Here is a 19,255-nt window from a genome sequence, read left to right as displayed (position 1 = left end):
CATCGAAAATCTCTTCGCAACTATTTTGTATTTATTTTTTACCTTTATTTAACTAGACAAGTCAGTTAAAAGATGAAACTCTTATTTTACAATGCCGGCCTACCCTTCCCTAACCCGATGCAGTGCCTTAGACCGCTGCGCCTCTCGGAAGCTATATTGCACAGCTGTACATTTTTTGGTCCTTAAATGTTATTTTTTATCACAATTCTCTTTATGTATACCGAGTATCTCCACATCCCCGTCAGACCATTTTATTGGTAAGGTGGTCAGATCAGGGTTGACGTTTACGCAGCATCATCATGGACGAGTTGATAGCCATCAGGGAGCCCCGCAGTGGCCACGCAGTGACCTACGTCACCTCCCATTGGGTGCACCACGAACCACTGACCCCATGGTACCGGTGAAAGTCGATGGACACGACACTGAAGCTCTATTGGACTCCGGGAGTGTGGTTACGCTCGTAGCCGCGAGCCTGCTTGCCCAGGGGACACAATGTGGCTGTTTCCTGTGTCCACGGTGACACCAAGCGGTATCCAACCGTACAGGCCAACATCGTGATGCCACAAGGGAGCTGCCAAATGATGGTGGGTGCCGTCCCAGAGTTGCCTCCCCCCGGTGAACAACTGGAGGAGACCCTCATCTTCCCCTTCATTGATTTTATGGGACCAGCCGAGACCAACTGAGGGAACAGTTCTTGACTGCCCAGATGGAGGATCCAAACTAGAAATCCGCCGCAGCCCAAGTGATAGCGTTGGATAGCCAGCTACTTCCGGGTGCGCACCTGGGAATGGAGAAGACCCAGGATCGGATCGCTGCCCGGTTCCACTGGCCCAGGATGAGGAGGGCCGTGGAGTAGCTGCCCGGAGTGTCAAATCACTGCCAAAGCACACTTCCGAAACCCGCTGGACACCAATCATCAGGGTGCCCAAAGAGGCATTGAGTTTGAAGGTGGGCCTTGAAATACTCCCACAGGTACACCTCTAATTGACTCAAATTATGTCAATTAGCCTATCAGAAGCTTCTAAAGCCATGACATCATTTTCTGGAATTTTCCAAGCTGTTTAAAGGCACTTAATACTTAATGTATGTAACTTCTGACCCACTGGAATGTGATACAGTGAATTATAAGTTAAATAATCTGTCAGTAAACCATTTTTGGAAAAATTACTTGTGTCATGTCAAAACTATAGTTTGTTAACAAGACATTTGTGGAATGGTTGAAAAACGTGATTTAATGACTCCAACATAAGTTAAGTGTATGTAAACTTTCTATTTCACCAGTAAGGAACATATGAGAACACAATGTGCAGCACAAATGTCTATATTCTTCAGCATGTAAAGATTTTCTGTTTTCTGGCTGTGAGTTGTTGCCAATGTTGGTGAAGCTTTCTGTAGACCAGGGTGGTCATTGTGTTGAAGGGTCTGTAGTTCCCGTCAGCTCCATGGCCAGCCTAGAATGCCACCTTTGGTTTGGCTGAGATACATGAAGAGGGAGAAGATTTTATACCTGCTTGATGCCAACATCATACTTCTTTAATATCATATATTTTTGCTTCAGTTTTGATCGAAACCCCCTCATCATCTGTCTTAACTAATCTTAGACACCCAGATGTTACAATACCATTTAAGTTAGGCAGTCGTTGGGTTAGTCTGAACAGATCATAAGGACATCAGATTCAGTAAATTAGGACTGTGTTACCTGCATTCTCCTTCAACTCCTCCACCTGGCTCTCACTGACACTCAGTCTACCCTCCACGTTTCTCAGCTCAGTCACTGTGGTGCTCAGTCTACCCTCTAATTTTCTCAGCTCAGTCTCTGTGGTGCTCAGTCTACCCTCTACGTTTTTCAGCTCAGTCACTGTGGTGCTCAGCTGGGATCTTTGAACTGGAGAGATAGGAACAGCAAGATTTTAAATCTTTAGTGTCAGAACAAATGCAAACCACATTCTTTGTGGGACAGATATGCTGTAAGTCGGGTTGCAAAATCCTGGTAACTTTCCCAAATTCACAGGTTTTCCAGAAATCTTGGTTGGAGGATTCCAGAATGTCCTGCTTATCTTCCAACCAGGATTTCCTAAAAAACTAGGAATTGTGTGACCGTCAGCATAATTTTTCAACACTAATTGTAAGTCTTCCAATTTCACATTACCTTCTTTCTCTGATCTTATGCTCTGTGACTACGTTCTGTGTCTCTGAACTGATCTTATTCTCTGTGACTATGTTCTGTGTCTCTGAACTGATCTCATTCTCTGTGACTGTGTTATGTGTCTCTGAACTGATCTTATTCTCTGTGACTACGTTCTGTGTCTCTGAACTGATCTTATTCTCTGTGACTGTGTTCTGTGTCTCTGAACTAATCTTGTTCTCTTTTACTATGTTCTGTTTCTCTGCCCCAGTCAGACCCAAGCACAGCAACACCAGCAGAGCTACAATATCCCTCAATGCTTACCTGTCCTGGACTAGATCTATGTGAAATGCGTAGCTCTGTTGTGTCTTTATGATGTGTCTATTGTGTCTCTATGGAAACGGGCAGCTGTTCAAAGGCACTTATATACCTAGCACTCCGTATCTTTAAATTAGATTATTTAGCAACATTTTCACCAATGAGCTAATTTTATCTACGTGTTCACGGAAAGTCATCACCATATTGTCTTATCTATGGATTTTGATAACATTTGTTTCCTGGAACAATTTTCACAGCCACACAAACAGAGAAACATTTCTTCCATAGTATCAAATGAACCCATAGCTAAATATTTATTTCATTTTATTAAATTGGGATAGATACAATTAAATAATTGAAATATTGAAAAGTCAACAGTCGTATGCATTGCATCATTACACCTTATAGCTTACGCTAATTTACAGTACTTGTCCCTTGTCCTGGTCAGTATATCTGCTTTAGGGACAAGGAGGCACACCGTCAGATCCTGTTTATTTTTATCAACTATCACACCGTAATTTAGTTTGATATCAGCATTTCCCTCTAAAGTTTACTTACATCTGGACAGTTTGAACAAATCACAGTGTAAATACAATTGCAGTATGTACAATTTGTCCGATATTTGCCTCGGCCTCCCGTCTTTTCACGTACTTAGCAACATGAGACTAGTCCATTAGTGACTAAACTTTCAATAATACACCTTGTTTTCAGTTCCTGTGATGATTACTGAGTGAATAGCAGAATGCCATTGAAGTTGCTGAAATTTGAATTATTGTCAAAGAGCCATGAACCTGCCCATAGACGGACATAGACCTCATCTCCCTTCTCCAACAATGCTGTGATGCCATTAGATCCCATGGCGTTGCCATTGTCTATACTACCAGCAATAGTTACAAGATTTTGCTCATTCTTAAACAGGGATGCATGAGAATCTTTGCTGTTATAATAGTGATGATAGTAAGCAAAATGGTAGACTCCACGCACTGGTGCTGTAAAGATACCTGCAGAAGAGGAAGAACAGTTAGGGGCAAGTACAGAGTTACAGACATACGAGTATAGAGTTACAGACATACGTGTACAGAGTTACAGACATACGAGTACACAGAGTTACAGACATACGAGTACACAGAGTTACAGACATACGAGTACAGAGTTACAGACATACGAGTACACAGAGTTACAGACATATGAGTACAGAGTTACAGACATACGAGTACAGAGTTACAGACATACGAGTACACAGAGTTACAGACATACGAGTACACAGAGTTACAGACATACGAGTACAGAGTTACAGACATACGAGTGCACAGAGTTACAGACATACGAGTACAGAGTTACAGACATACGAGTACAGAGTTACAGACATACGAGTACAGAGAGTTACAGACATTGTAGTACAAAAGTTACAGACATACGAGTACAGAGTTACAGACATACGAGTACACAGAGTTACAGACATTGGAGTACAGAGTTACAGATATATATGTAGAGATATAAGAATACAGAGTTACAGACATTGGAGTACAGAGTTGCAGACATATGAGCACAGAGTTACAGATATACTGGTATAGAGTTACAGATGTACAAGTATAGAGTTACAGACATATGAGTACAGAGTTATAGACATACGAGTACAGAGTTACAGACATATATGTAGAGCTATAAGAGTACAGAGTTACAGATATACGACTACAGAGTTACAGACATATGAGTAAAGAGTTAGAGAGATATGGGTAAAGACTTACAGACATATTGAAACCGAGTTACAGACATACGAGTACAGATATAAGAGTGCAGAGTTACAGGCATACGAGTACAGATATAAGAGTACATAGTTACAGACATACGAGTACAGAGGTACAGACATACGAGTACAGAGTTACAGACATATATGTAGAGATATACGAGTACAGAGTTACAGATATACGAATACAGAGTTACAGATATATGGGTACAGAGTTACCGATATAAGAGTACAGAGTTACAGACATAAATGTAGAGATATAAGAGTACAGAGTCACAGATATACGAGTACAGAGTTACAGACATACGAGTACAGATATAAGAGTACAGAGTTACAGGCATACAAGTACAGATATAAGAGTACATAGTTACAGACATACGAGTCCAGAGTTACAGACATACGAGTACAGAATTACAGACATATATGTAGAGATATACGAGTACAGAGTTACAGATATACGAGTACAGAGTTACAGATATATGGGTACAGAGTTACCGATATAAGAGTACAGAGTTACAGACATAAATGTAGAGATATAAGAGTACAGAGTTACAGATATACGAGTACAGAGTTACAGACATATATGTAGAGATATAAGAGTACAGAGTTACAAATATAAGAGTATAGAGTTACAGACATATGAGTCCAGAGTTACAGATATATGGGTACAGAGTTACAGACATATATGTAGAGATATAAGAGTACAGAGTTACAGATATACGAGTACAGAGTTACAGACATACTAGTACAGATATAAGAGTACATAGTTACAGACATATGAGTCCAGAGTTACAGATATACGAGTACAGAGTTACAGACATATATATAGAGATATACGAGTACAGAGTTACAGATATAAGAGTACAGAGTTACAGACATATATGTAGAGGTATAAGAGTACAGAGTTACAGACATACGAGTACAGAGTTACAAACATATATATAGAGAAATACGAGTACAGAGTTACAGAAATACGAGTACAGAGTTACAGACATATATGTAGAGATATACGAGTACAGAGTTACAGATATAAGAGTATAGAGTTACAGACATACGAGTCCAGAGTTACAGACATACGAGTACAGAGTTACAGACCTACGAGTACAGAATTACAGACATATATGTAGAGATATACGAGTACAGAGTTACAGATATACGAGTACAGAGTTACAGATATATGGGTACAGAGTTACAGATATACGAGTACAGAGTTACAGACATATATGTAGAGATATAAGAGTACAGAGTTACAGATATAAGAGTACAGAGTTATAGACATATATGTAGAGATATAAGAGTACAGAGTTACAGACATACGAGTACAGAGTTACAGACATATATGTAGAGATATACGAGTACAGAGTTACAGATATACGAATACAGAGTTACAGATATATGGGTACAGAGTTACCGATATAAGAGTACAGAGTTACAGACATAAATGTAGAGATATAAGAGTACAGAGTCACAGATATACGAGTACAGAGTTACAGACATACGAGTACAGATATAAGAGTACAGAGTTACAGGCATACAAGTACAGATATAAGAGTACATAGTTACAGACATACGAGTCCAGAGTTACAGACATACGAGTACAGAATTACAGACATATATGTAGAGATATACGAGTACAGAGTTACAGATATACGAGTACAGAGTTACAGATATATGGGTACAGAGTTACCGATATAAGAGTACAGAGTTACAGACATAAATGTAGAGATATAAGAGTACAGAGTTACAGATATACGAGTACAGAGTTACAGACATATATGTAGAGATATAAGAGTACAGAGTTACAAATATAAGAGTATAGAGTTACAGACATATGAGTCCAGAGTTACAGATATATGGGTACAGAGTTACAGACATATATGTAGAGATATAAGAGTACAGAGTTACAGATATACGAGTACAGAGTTACAGACATACTAGTACAGATATAAGAGTACATAGTTACAGACATATGAGTCCAGAGTTACAGATATACGAGTACAGAGTTACAGACATATATATAGAGATATACGAGTACAGAGTTACAGATATAAGAGTACAGAGTTACAGACATATATGTAGAGGTATAAGAGTACAGAGTTACAGACATACGAGTACAGAGTTACAAACATATATATAGAGAAATACGAGTACAGAGTTACAGAAATACGAGTACAGAGTTACAGACATATATGTAGAGATATACGAGTACAGAGTTACAGATATAAGAGTATAGAGTTACAGACATACGAGTCCAGAGTTACAGACATACGAGTACAGAGTTACAGACCTACGAGTACAGAATTACAGACATATATGTAGAGATATACGAGTACAGAGTTACAGATATACGAGTACAGAGTTACAGATATATGGGTACAGAGTTACAGATATACGAGTACAGAGTTACAGACATATATGTAGAGATATAAGAGTACAGAGTTACAGATATAAGAGTACAGAGTTATAGACATATATGTAGAGATATAAGAGTACAGAGTTACAGACATACGAGTACAGAGTTACAGACATATATGTAGAGATATACGAGTACAGAGTTACAGATATACGAGTACAGAGTTACAGACATAAATTTAGAGATATGAGTACAGAGTTACAGATATACGAGTACAGAGTTACAGACATATATGTAGAGATATAAGAGTATAGAGTTACAGACATATGAGTCCAGAGTTACAGACATACGAGTACAGAGTTACAGACATACGAGGACAGAGTTACAGACATATATATAGAGATATACGAGTACAGAGTTACAGATATACGAGTACAGAGTTACAGATATATGGGTACAGAGTTACAGATATAAGAGTACAGAGTTACAGACATATATGTAGAGATATAAGAGTACAGAGTTACAGATATACGAGTACAGAGTTACAGACATACTAGTACAGATGTAAGAGTACATAGTTACAGACATATGAGTCCAGAGTTACAGATATACGAGTACAGAGTTACAGACATATATATATAGAGATATACGAGTACAGAGTTACAGAAATACGAGTACAGAGTAACAGATATATGAGTACAGAGTTACAGACATATATGTAGAGATATAAGAGTACAGAGTTACAGATATACGAGTACAGAGTTACAGACATACTAGTACAGATATAAGAGTACATAGTTACAGACATATGAGTCCAGAGTTACAGACATACGAGTACAGATATAAGAGTACAGAGTTACAGGCATACGAGTACAGATATAAGAGTACATAGTTACAGACATACGAGTCCAGAGTTACAGACATACGAGTACAGAATTACAGACATATATGTAGAGATATAAGAGTACAGAGTTACAGACATACGAGTACAGAGTTACAGACATATATATAGAGATATACGAGTACAGAGTTACAGATGTACGAGTACAGAGTTACAGATATATGGGTACAGAGTTACAGATATAAGAGTACAGAGTTACAGACATAAATGTAGAGATATAAGAGTACAGAGTTACAGATATACGAGTACAGAGTTACAGATATATGGGTACAGAGTTACAGATATACGAGTACAGAATTACAGACATATATGTAGAGATATATGAGTACAGAGTTACAGATATACGAGTACAGAGTTACAGATATATGGGTACAGAGTTACCGATATAAGAGTACAGAGTTACAGACATAAATGTAGAGATATAAGAGTACAGAGTTACAGATATACAGGTACAGAGTTACAGACATATATGTAGAGATATAAGAGTACAGAGTTACAGATATAAGAGTATAGAGTTACAGACATATGAGTCCAGAGTTACAGATATATGGGTAGAGAGTTACAGACATATATGTAGAGATATAAGAGTACAGAGTTACAGATATACGAGTACAGAGTTACAGACATACTAGTACAGATATAAGAGTACATAGTTACAGACATATGAGTCCAGAGTTACAGATATACGAGTACAGAGTTACAGACATATATATAGAGATATACGAGTACAGAGTTACAGATATAAGAGTACAGAGTTACAGACATATATGTAGAGATATAAGAGTACAGAGTTACAGACATACGAGTACAGAGTTACAGACATATATATAGAGATATACGAGTACAGAGTTACAGATATATGGGTACAGAGTTACAGATATAAGAGTACAGAGTTACAGACATAAATGTAGAGATATAAGAGTACAGAGTTACAGATATACGAGTACAGAGTTACAGACATATATGTAGAGATATAAGAGTACAGAGTTACAGATATAAGAGTATAGAGTTACAGACATATGAGTCCAGAGTTACAGATATATGGGTACAGAGTTACAGACATATATGTAGAGATATAAGAGTACAGAGTTACAGATATACGAGTACAGAGTTACAGACATACTAGTACAGATATAATAGTACATAGTTACAGACATATGAGTCCAGAGTTACAGACATACGAGTACAGATATAAGAGTACAGAGTTACAGGCATACGAGTACAGATATAAGAGTACATAGTTACAGACATACGAGTCCAGAGTTACAGACATACGAGTACAGAATTACAGACATATATGTAGAGATATACGAGTACAGAGTTACAGATATACGAGTACAGAGTTACAGATATATGGGTACAGAGTTACCGATATAAGAGTACAGAGTTACAGACATAAATGTAGAGATATAAGAGTACAGAGTTACAGATATACGGGTACAGAGTTACAGACATATATATAGAGATATACGAGTACAGAGTTACAGATATACGAGTATAGAGTTACAGATAAATGGGTACAGAGTTACTGATATAAGAGTACAGAGTTACAGACATATATGTAGAGATATAAGAGTACAGAGTTACAGACATATATTTAGAGATATAAGAGTACAGAGTTACAGATATAAGAGTACAGAGTTACAGACATACGAGTCCAGAGTTACAGACATATATGTAGAGATATACGAGTACAGAGTTACAGACATACGAGTACAGAGTTACAGACATATATGTAGAGATATAAGAGTACATAGTTACAGATATATGGGTACAGAGTTACAGATATAAGAGTACAGAGTTACAGACATATATATAGAGATATACGAGTACAGAGTTACAGATATACGAGTACAGAGTTACAGATAAATGGGTACAGAGTTACATATATAACAGTACAGAGTTACAGACATATATGTAGAGATATAAGAGTACAGAGTTACAGACATACGAGTACAGAGGTACAAACATATATATAGAGATATACGAGTACAGAGTTACAGATATACGAGTACAGAGTTACAGATATATGGGTACAGATTTACAGACATATATGTAGAGATATAAGAGTCCAGAGTTACAGATATACGGGTACAGAGTTACAGACATATATATAGAGATATACGAGTACAGAGTTACAGATATAAGAGTATAGAGTTACAGACATATGAGTCCAGAGTTACAGATATATGGGTACAGAGTTACAGACATATATGTAGAGATATAAGAGTCCAGAGTTACAGATATACGGGTACAGAGTTACAGACATATATATATATAGAGATATACGAGTACAGAGTTACAGATATACGAGTATAGAGTTACAGATAAATGGGTACAGAGTTACTGATATAAGAGTACAGAGTTACAGACATATATGTAGAGATATAAGAGTACAGAGTTACAGACATATATTTAGAGATATAAGAGTACAGAGTTACAGATATAAGAGTACAGAGTTACAGACATACGAGTCCAGAGTTACAGACATATATGTAGAGATATACGAGTACAGAGTTACAGACATACGAGTACAGAGTTACAGACATATATGTAGAGATATAAGAGTACATAGTTACAGATATATGGGTACAGAGTTACAGATATAAGAGTACAGAGTTACAGACATATATATAGAGATATACGAGTACAGAGTTACAGATATACGAGTACAGAGTTACAGATAAATGGGTACAGAGTTACATATATAACAGTACAGAGTTACAGACATATATGTAGAGATATAAGAGTACAGAGTTACAGACATACGAGTACAGAGGTACAAACATATATATAGAGATATACGAGTACAGAGTTACAGATATACGAGTACAGAGTTATAGATATAAGTGTACAGAGTTACAGACATATATGTAGAGATATAAGAGTACAGTTACAGATATAAGAGTACAGAGTTACATACATATATTTAGAGATATAAGAGTACAGAGTTACAGATATAAGAGTACAGAGTTACAGATATACGAGTACAGAGTTACAGATATATGGGTACAGAGTTACAGATATAAGTGTACAGAGTTACAGACATATATGTAGAGATATAAGAGTACAGTTACAGATATAAGAGTACAGAGTTACAGACATATATGTAGAGATATAAGAGTACATAGTTACAGATATATGGGTACAGAGTTACAGATATAAGAGTACAGAGTTACAGACATATATATAGAGATATACGAGTACAGAGTTACAGATATACGAGTACAGAGTTACAGATATATGGGTACAGAGTTACAGATATAAGAGTACAGCGTTACAGACATATATGTAGAGATATAAGAGTACAGAGTTACAGATATACGAGTACAGAGTTACAGACATACGAGTACAGATATAAGAGTACATAGTTACAGACATATGAGTCCAGAGTTACAGACATACGAGTACAGAGTTACAGATATATGGGTACAGAGTTACAGATATAAGTGTACAGAGTTACAGACATATATGTAGAGATATAAGAGTACAGTTACAGATATAAGAGTACAGAGTTACAAACATATATGTAGAGATATAAGAGTACATAGTTACAGATATATGGGTACAGAGTTACAGATATAAGAGTACAGAGTTACAGACATATATATAGAGATATACGAGTACAGAGTTACAGATATACGAGTACAGAGTTACAGATATATGGGTACAGAGTTACAGATATAAGAGTACAGCGTTACAGACATATATGTAGAGATATAAGAGTACAGAGTTACAGATATACGAGTACAGAGTTACAGACATACGAGTACAGATATAAGAGTACATAGTTACAGACATATGAGTCCAGAGTTACAGACATACGAGTACAGAGTTACAGATATATGGGTACAGAGTTACAGATATAAGAGTACAGAGTTACAGACATATATGTAGAGATATAAGAGTACAGAGTTACAGATATAAGAGTATAGAGTTACAGACATACGAGTCCAGAGTTACAGACATACGAGTACAGAGTTACAGACATACGAGTACAGAGTTACAGACATATATATAGAGATATACGAGTACAGAGTTACAGATATACGAGTACAGAGTTACAGATATATGGGTACAGAGTTACAGATATAAGAGTACAGAGTTACAGACATATATGTAGAGATATAAGAGTACAGAGTTACAGATATGAGAGTACAGAATTACATACATATATGTAGAGATATAAGAGTACAGAGTTACAGATATACGAGTACAGAGTTACAGACATACTAGTACAGATATAAGAGTACATAGTTACAGACATATGAGTCCAGAGTTACAGATATACGAGTACAGAGTTACAGACATATATATAGAGATATACGAGTACAGAGTTACAGACATATATATAGAGATATAAGAGTACAGAGTTACAGACATACGAGTACAGAGTTACAGACATATATATAGAGATATACGAGTACAGAGTTACAGATATACGAGTACAGAGTTACAGATATACGAGTACAGAGTTACAGATATATGGGTACAGAGTTACAGATATAAGAGTACAGAGTTACAGACATATATGTAGAGATATAAGAGTACAGAGTTACAGATATACGAGTACAGAGTTACAGACATACTAGTACAGATATAAGAGTACATAGTTACAGACATATGAGTCCAGAGTTACAGATATACGGGTACAGAGTTACAGACATATATATAGAGATATACGAGTACAGAGTTACAGATATACGAGTACAGAGTTACAGATAAATGGGTACAGAGTTACAGATATAAGAGTACAGAGTTACAGACATATATGTAGAGATATAAGAGTACAGAGTTACAGATATAAGAGTACAGAGTTACAGACATATATTTAGAGATATAAGAGTACAGAGTTACAGATATAAGAGTACAGAGTTACAGACATACGAGTCCAGAGTTACAGACATATATGTAGAGATATACGAGTACAGAGTTACAGACATACGAGTACAGAGTTACAGACATATATGTAGAGATATAAGAGTACATAGTTACAGATATATGGGTACAGAGTTACAGATATAAGAGTACAGAGTTACAGACATATATATAGAGATATACGAGTATAGAGTTACAGATATACGAGTACAGAGTTACAGATATATGGGTACAGAGTTACAGATATGAGTACAGAGTTACAGACATATATGTAGAGATATAAGAGTACAGAGTTACAGATATGAGAGTACAGAGTTACAGACATATATTTAGAGATATAAGAGTACAGAGTTACAGACATATATGTAGAGATATAAGAGTACAGAGTTACAGATATACGAGTACAGAGTTACAGACATACTAGTACAGATATAAGAGTACATAGTTACAGACATATGAGTCCAGAGTTACAGATATACGAGTACAGAGTTACAGACATATGGGTACAGAGTTACAGACATATATGTAGAGATATACGAGTACAGAGTTACAGATATACGAGTACAGCGTTACAGATATACGAGTACAGAGTTACAGACATACGAGTACAGATATAAGAGTACATAGTTACAGACATATGAGTCCAGAGTTACAGACATACGAGTACAGAGTTACAGACATATATGTAGAGATATATGGGTACAGAGTTACAGATATAAGAGTACAGAGTTACTGACATATATGTAGAGATATAAGAGTACATTGTTACAGATATAAGAGTACAGAGTTACAGACATATATGTAGATATATAAGAGTACATAGTTACAGATATAAGAGTCCAGAGTTACAGACATACGAGTACAGAGTTACAGACATATATGTAGAGATATAAGAGTACAGAGTTACAGATATAAGAGTACAGAGTTACAGACATATATGTAGATATATAAGAGTACATAGTTACAGATATAAGAGTCCAGAGTTACAGACATACGAGTACAGAGTTACAGACATATATGTAGAGATATACGAGTACAGAGTTACAGATATACGAGTACAGAGTTACAGACATATGAGTACAGATATACGAGTACATAGTTACAGACATATGAGTCCAGAGTTACAGACATACGAGTACAGAGTTACAGACATATATGTAGAGATATATGGGTACAGAGTTACAGATATAAGAGTACAGAGTTACTGACATATATGTAGAGATATAAGAGTACAGAGTTACAGATATAAAAGTACAGAGTTACAGACATATGAGTAAAGAGTTACAGAGATATTGGTAAAGACTTACAGACATATTGAAACAGAGTTACAGACATACGAGTACAGATATAAGAGTACAGAGTTACAGGCATACGAGTACAGATATAAGAGTACATAGTTACAGACATACGAGTCCAGAGTTACAGACATACGAGTACAGAATTACAGACATATATGTAGAGATATACGAGTACAGAGTTACAGATATATGGGTACAGAGTTACAGACATATATGTAGAGATATACGAGTACAGAGTTACAGATACACGAGTACAGCGTTACAGATATACGAGTACAGAGTTACAGACATACGAGTACAGATATAAGAGTACATAGTTACAGACATATGAGTCCAGAGTTACAGACATACAGACATATGTATAGAGATATACGAGTACAGAGTAACAGATATATGAGTACAGAGTTACAGATATAAGAGTATAGAGTTACAGACATATATGTAGAGATATAAGAGTACAGAGTTACAGACATATATGTAGATATATAAGAGTACATAGTTACAGATATAAGAGTCCAGAGTTACAGACATACGAGTACAGAGTTACAGACATATATGTAGAGATATAAGAGTACAGAGTTACAGATATAAGAGTACAGAGTTACAGACATATATGTAGATATATAAGAGTACATAGTTACAGATATAAGAGTCCAGAGTTACAGACATACGAGTACAGAGTTACAGACATATATGTAGAGATATACGAGTACAGAGTTACAGATATACGAGTACAGAGTTACAGACATATGAGTACAGATATACGAGTACATAGTTACAGACATATGAGTCCAGAGTTACAGACATACGAGTACAGAGTTACAGACATATATGTAGAGATATATGGGTACAGAGTTACAGATATAAGAGTACAGAGTTACTGACATATATGTAGAGATATAAGAGTACAGAGTTACAGATATAAAAGTACAGAGTTACAGACATATGAGTAAAGAGTTACAGAGATATTGGTAAAGACTTACAGACATATTGAAACAGAGTTACAGACATACGATACAGATATAAGAGTACAGAGTTACAGGCATACGAGTACAGATATAAGAGTACATAGTTACAGACATACGAGTCCAGAGTTACAGACATACGAGTACAGAATTACAGACATATATGTAGAGATATACAAGTACAGAGTTACAGATATATGGGTACAGAGTTACAGACATATATGTAGAGATATACGAGTACAGAGTTACAGATACACGAGTACAGCGTTACAGATATACGAGTACAGAGTTACAGACATACGAGTACAGATATAAGAGTACATAGTTACAGACATATGAGTCCAGAGTTACAGACATACGGGTACAGAGTTACAGACATATGTATAGAGATATACGAGTACAGAGTAACAGATATATGAGTACAGAGTTACAGATATAAGAGTATAGAGTTACAGACATATATGTAGAGATATAAGAGTACAGAGTTACAGATATAAGAGTACAGAGTTACAGACATATATGTAGATATATAAGAGTACATAGTTACAGATATAAGAGTCCAGAGTTACAGACATACGAGTACAGAGTTACAGACATATATGTAGAGATATATGAGTACAGAGTTACAGATATACGAGTACAGAGTTACAGACATACGAGTACAGAGTTACAGCCATTTGAGTACAGAGTTACAGACATGTGAGTACAGAGTTACAGACATACGATTACAGAGTTACAGATATACGAGTACAGAGTTACAGATATATGGGTACAGAGTTACAGATATAAGAGTACAGAGTTACAGACATATATGTAGAGATATAAGAGTACAGAGTTACAGACATACGAGTACAGAGTTACAGACATACGAGTACAGAGTTACAGACATATATGTAGAGATATATGAGTACAGAGTTACAGACATACGAGTACAGAGTTACAGACATACGAGCATAGAGTTACAGACATACGAGTACAGAGTTACAGACATGTGAGTACAGAGTTACAGACATACGATTACAGAGTTACAGACAAAAGGGTACATAGTTACAGATATATGAGTACAGAGTTACAGACATATGAGTACAGAGTTACAGGAAAAATGGTACATAGTTACAGATATATGAGTACAGAGTTAAAGACATACGAGTACAAAGTTACAGACATGTGGGCACAGAGTTACAGATGTATGAGTATAGAGTTACAGATATACGAGTACAGAATTACAGATATACGAGTACAGAGTTACAGACATACGATTACAGAGTTACAGACACGAGTAAACAGAGTTAGAAACATACGAGTAGAAAGTTAGAGACAAACTAGTATAGAGTTACAAACATATGAGTATACAGAGTTAGAGACATACGAGTAGAGTTACAGACATACGAGTACAGAGTTACAGACATACGAGTACAGTGTGCAGCATTACAGACATTCGAGTACAAAATGTTCAATAATAGGTCATTGTGCAGTGCATATGTATTTATTACCTGTATTCTTGCTGTAAGCGTTGCCAATGCTGGTGAACACCTTTCTGTAGACCAGGGTCGTCATTGTGTTGAAGGGTCCGTAGTTCGCGCCAGCTCCATGGCCAGCCGAGAATGCCACCTTTTGTTTGACTGAGATACATGAAAAGGGAGAATGTTTTATACCTGCTTGATGTCAACATCATCCTTCTTCGATATCATATATTTTTTCCTCTGAGCCTTAGTTTTTGATCATACCCCCCTCATCTGTCTTAACTAATCTTAGAGACCCAGATGGTACAATACCATTTAAGTTAGGCAGTCTTTGGATTAGTCTGAACAGATCGTAAGGACAACAGATTCAGTAAATTAGGACTGTGTTACCTGCATTCTCCTTCAGCTCCTCCACCTGGCTCTCACTGACACTCAGTCTACCCTCCACATTTCTCAGCTCAGTCACTGTGGTGCTCAGTCTACCCTCCACGTTTCTCAGCTCAGTCACTGTGGTGCTCAGTCTACCCTCCAACTTTCTCAGCTCAGTCTCTGTGGTGCTCAGTCTACCCTCCACGTTTTTCAGCTCAGTCACTGTGGTGCTCAGCTGGGATCTTTGAACTGGAGAGATAGGAACAGCAAGATTTTAAATCTTTAGTGTCAGAACAAATGCAAACCACATTCTTTGTGGGACAGATATGCTGTAAGTCGGGTTGCAAAATCCTGATAACTTTCCCAAATTCACAGGTTTTCCAGAAATCTTGGTTGGAGGATTCCAGAATGTCCTGCTTATCTTCCAACCAGGATTTCCTAAAAAACTAGGAATTGTGTGACCGTCAGCAGAATTTTTCAACACTAATTGTAAAGTCTTCCAATTTCACATTACCTTCTTTCTCTGTCTGTAGGTTAGCCACTGTAGACTTTATAGCTCCAATCTCCATCAGCAAGGAACACATGTCAGGCTGGCAGCTTCTCCCCGAGTCTCCTAGGTCCTCACTCTTAACCCTCTGTACCTCAACATGTTGTATCTCTGAACTGATCTCATTCTCTGTGACTATGTTCTGTGTCTCTGAACTGATCTCATTTTCTGTGACTGTGTTCTGTGTCTCTGAACTGATCTCATTCTCTGTGACTATGTTCTGTGTCTCTGAACTGATCTCATTTTCTGTGACTGTGTTCTGTGTCTCTGAACTGATCTGATTCTCTGTGACTATGTTCTGTATCTCTGCCCCAGTCAGACCCAAGCACAGCAACACCAGCAGAGCAACAATAACCCTCATTCTTTACCTGTCCTGGACTAGATCTGTGTGAAATAGCTCTGTTGTGTTTCTCTATGATGTGTCTGTTGTGTCTCTATGGAAATGGGCACCTGTTCAAAGGCACTTATGTACCTAGCAGGAAGTATAATTTGATCACATTTTTAGTTAAATATTCCCTAGTGAACTGATTTTTATCTACATGTTTACGGAAAGTCATTACCATGTTATCTTATCTTATCTATGGATTTTGATATCATTTGTTTCCTGGAACAGTGTTCACATACCCACAAACAGAGAAACACTTATTCTATAGTTCAAAATGAAACCATAGCTAAATATATATATATTTAAAATAAAATAGGGATTGATACAATTAAATAATTGAAATAGTGAACTTTCAACAGTCGTATGCATTGCATCATTACACCTTATAGCTTACGCTAATTTACAGTACTTGTCCCTTGTCCTGGTCAGTATATCTGCTTTAGGGACAAGGAGGCAACATAGCTGTTGGAATTGGGGATGCTGAGGGTGCTGCAGCACCCCCCTGTAAAATCAGAATTTGAAAATATAATTAACAAAACATGATTACAAGAAATAATTATAATTATTATTCTTCACAAAAGTAGTGCATTGGGCCTTTACGAATTCTTTATTAGTAGACCTATATAGCTATCTTTAATATGATCGGATTTGTCTTTCGCTTCTCTACAGAAAATGGGAGCTGTTCAAGGACACTTACAGTACCTTCAGAAAGTATTCACACCCCTTGACTTCTCCCACATTTTGTTGTGTTACAACCTGAATTTAAAATGAATACAATTTAGCTTTTTTTTGTCACTGGCCTACACACAATACCCCATAATGTCAAAGTGGAATTATGTTTTTAGAAATGTTTACTAATTAATAAAAAATTAAAAGCTGAAATGTTTTGACCAATAAGTATTCTACCCCTTTGTTTTGGCAAGCCTATATATGTTTAGGAGTAAAAATGTGTTTAACAAGTCACATAATTAGTTTAACCTCTTGAAGCTAGGGGGCACTATTTTCATGTTTGGAAAATAACGTTCCCAAAGTAAACGGCCTATTTCTCAGGACCAGATGCTAGAATATGCATATAATTGACAGATTAGGATAGAAAACACTAAAGTTTCCAAAACGGTCAAAATATTGTCTATGAGTATAACAGAACTGATATTGCAGGCGAAACCCTGAGGAAAATCAAACCAGGAAGTGGCTTCTATTTTGAAAACTCCATGTTCCATAGCCTATCTTTGCTCCATTTAAAGGGATATCAACCAGGTTCCTTTTCCTATCGCTTCCTCAAGGTGTCAACAGTCTTTAGACATAGTTTCAGGCTTTTATTTTGAAAAATGAGCGAGAAAGATAACATTGCGTCATTGTATGGCCGGGTGCCAGCAGCGTTTTGCTTGGCGCAACAGAGTTTGGGCAGCCATTGCCTTTCCCTCTCCTACTGAAAAGACAGTTGCGGTTGATATATTATCGATAATATATTTTAAAAACAACCTGAGGATTGATTATAAAAAAACGTTTAACATGTTTCTGTGGATATTACGGATACTATTTGGAATTTGTCTGCGTTGTCGTGACCGCTCTTTTCTATGGATTTCTGAACATAACGCGCCAAACAAACAGAGGTATTTTGGATATAAAAATAATCTTTATGGAACAAAAGGAACATTTATTGTGTAACTGGGAGTCTTGTGAGTGAAAACATCCAAAGATCATCAAAGGTAAATGATTCATTTGATTGCTTTTCTGATTTTCGTGACCAAGCTAGGTGTTCATAATGTTTTGTCGAGCGATCGATAAACTTACACAAACGCTTGGATTGCTTTCGCTGTAAAGCATATTTTCAAAATCTGACAGGTGGATTAACAAAAGGCTGTGTTTTGCTATATTGCACTTGTGATTTAATGAATATAAATAT

General features: G+C 36.5%; 1 protein-coding gene across 1 annotated transcript; it reads right to left on the bottom strand.

The window, feature by feature from the left end:
* Positions 1–2,750: 2,750 nt before the first annotated feature.
* LOC115127304 (uncharacterized) lies at positions 2,751–17,427 on the bottom strand. Its single transcript, XM_065015783.1, has 4 exons — positions 16,932–17,427; positions 16,439–16,666; positions 16,079–16,207; positions 2,751–3,444 (listed from the first exon to the last, which is right to left on the bottom strand). Exons 1-4 carry the CDS (start codon positions 17,323–17,325, stop codon positions 3,167–3,169), a joined length of 1,029 nt encoding a protein of 342 aa, XP_064871855.1. The 5' UTR covers positions 17,326–17,427; the 3' UTR covers positions 2,751–3,166.
* Between the last annotated feature and the right edge of the window lie 1,828 nt (positions 17,428–19,255).

Source organism: Oncorhynchus nerka, linkage group LG3 (genome assembly GCF_034236695.1).
Source record: "Oncorhynchus nerka isolate Pitt River linkage group LG3, Oner_Uvic_2.0, whole genome shotgun sequence".
Taxonomy (NCBI): Eukaryota; Metazoa; Chordata; class Actinopteri; order Salmoniformes; family Salmonidae; genus Oncorhynchus; species Oncorhynchus nerka.
Note: the sequence above shows the minus strand (reverse complement) of the source record. Positions and strands in the feature narration are given on the sequence as shown.

Bases quoted from the DNA above. Each gene is read 5' to 3' on its own strand.
- LOC115127304 (XM_065015783.1), bottom strand. From the start codon at position 17,325: ATGAGGGTTATTGTTGCTCTGCTGGTGTTGCTGTGCTTGGGTCTGACT. The intron at 16,208-16,438 runs GTAACACAGTCC...CATGTATCTCAG, and splicing joins GGAGCTGAAGGAGAATGCAG to TCAAACAAAAGGTGGCATTC. The intron at 3,445-16,078 runs GTAATAAATACA...CCTCTTCTGCAG, and splicing joins CGCTTACAGCAAGAATACAG to GTATCTTTACAGCACCAGTG.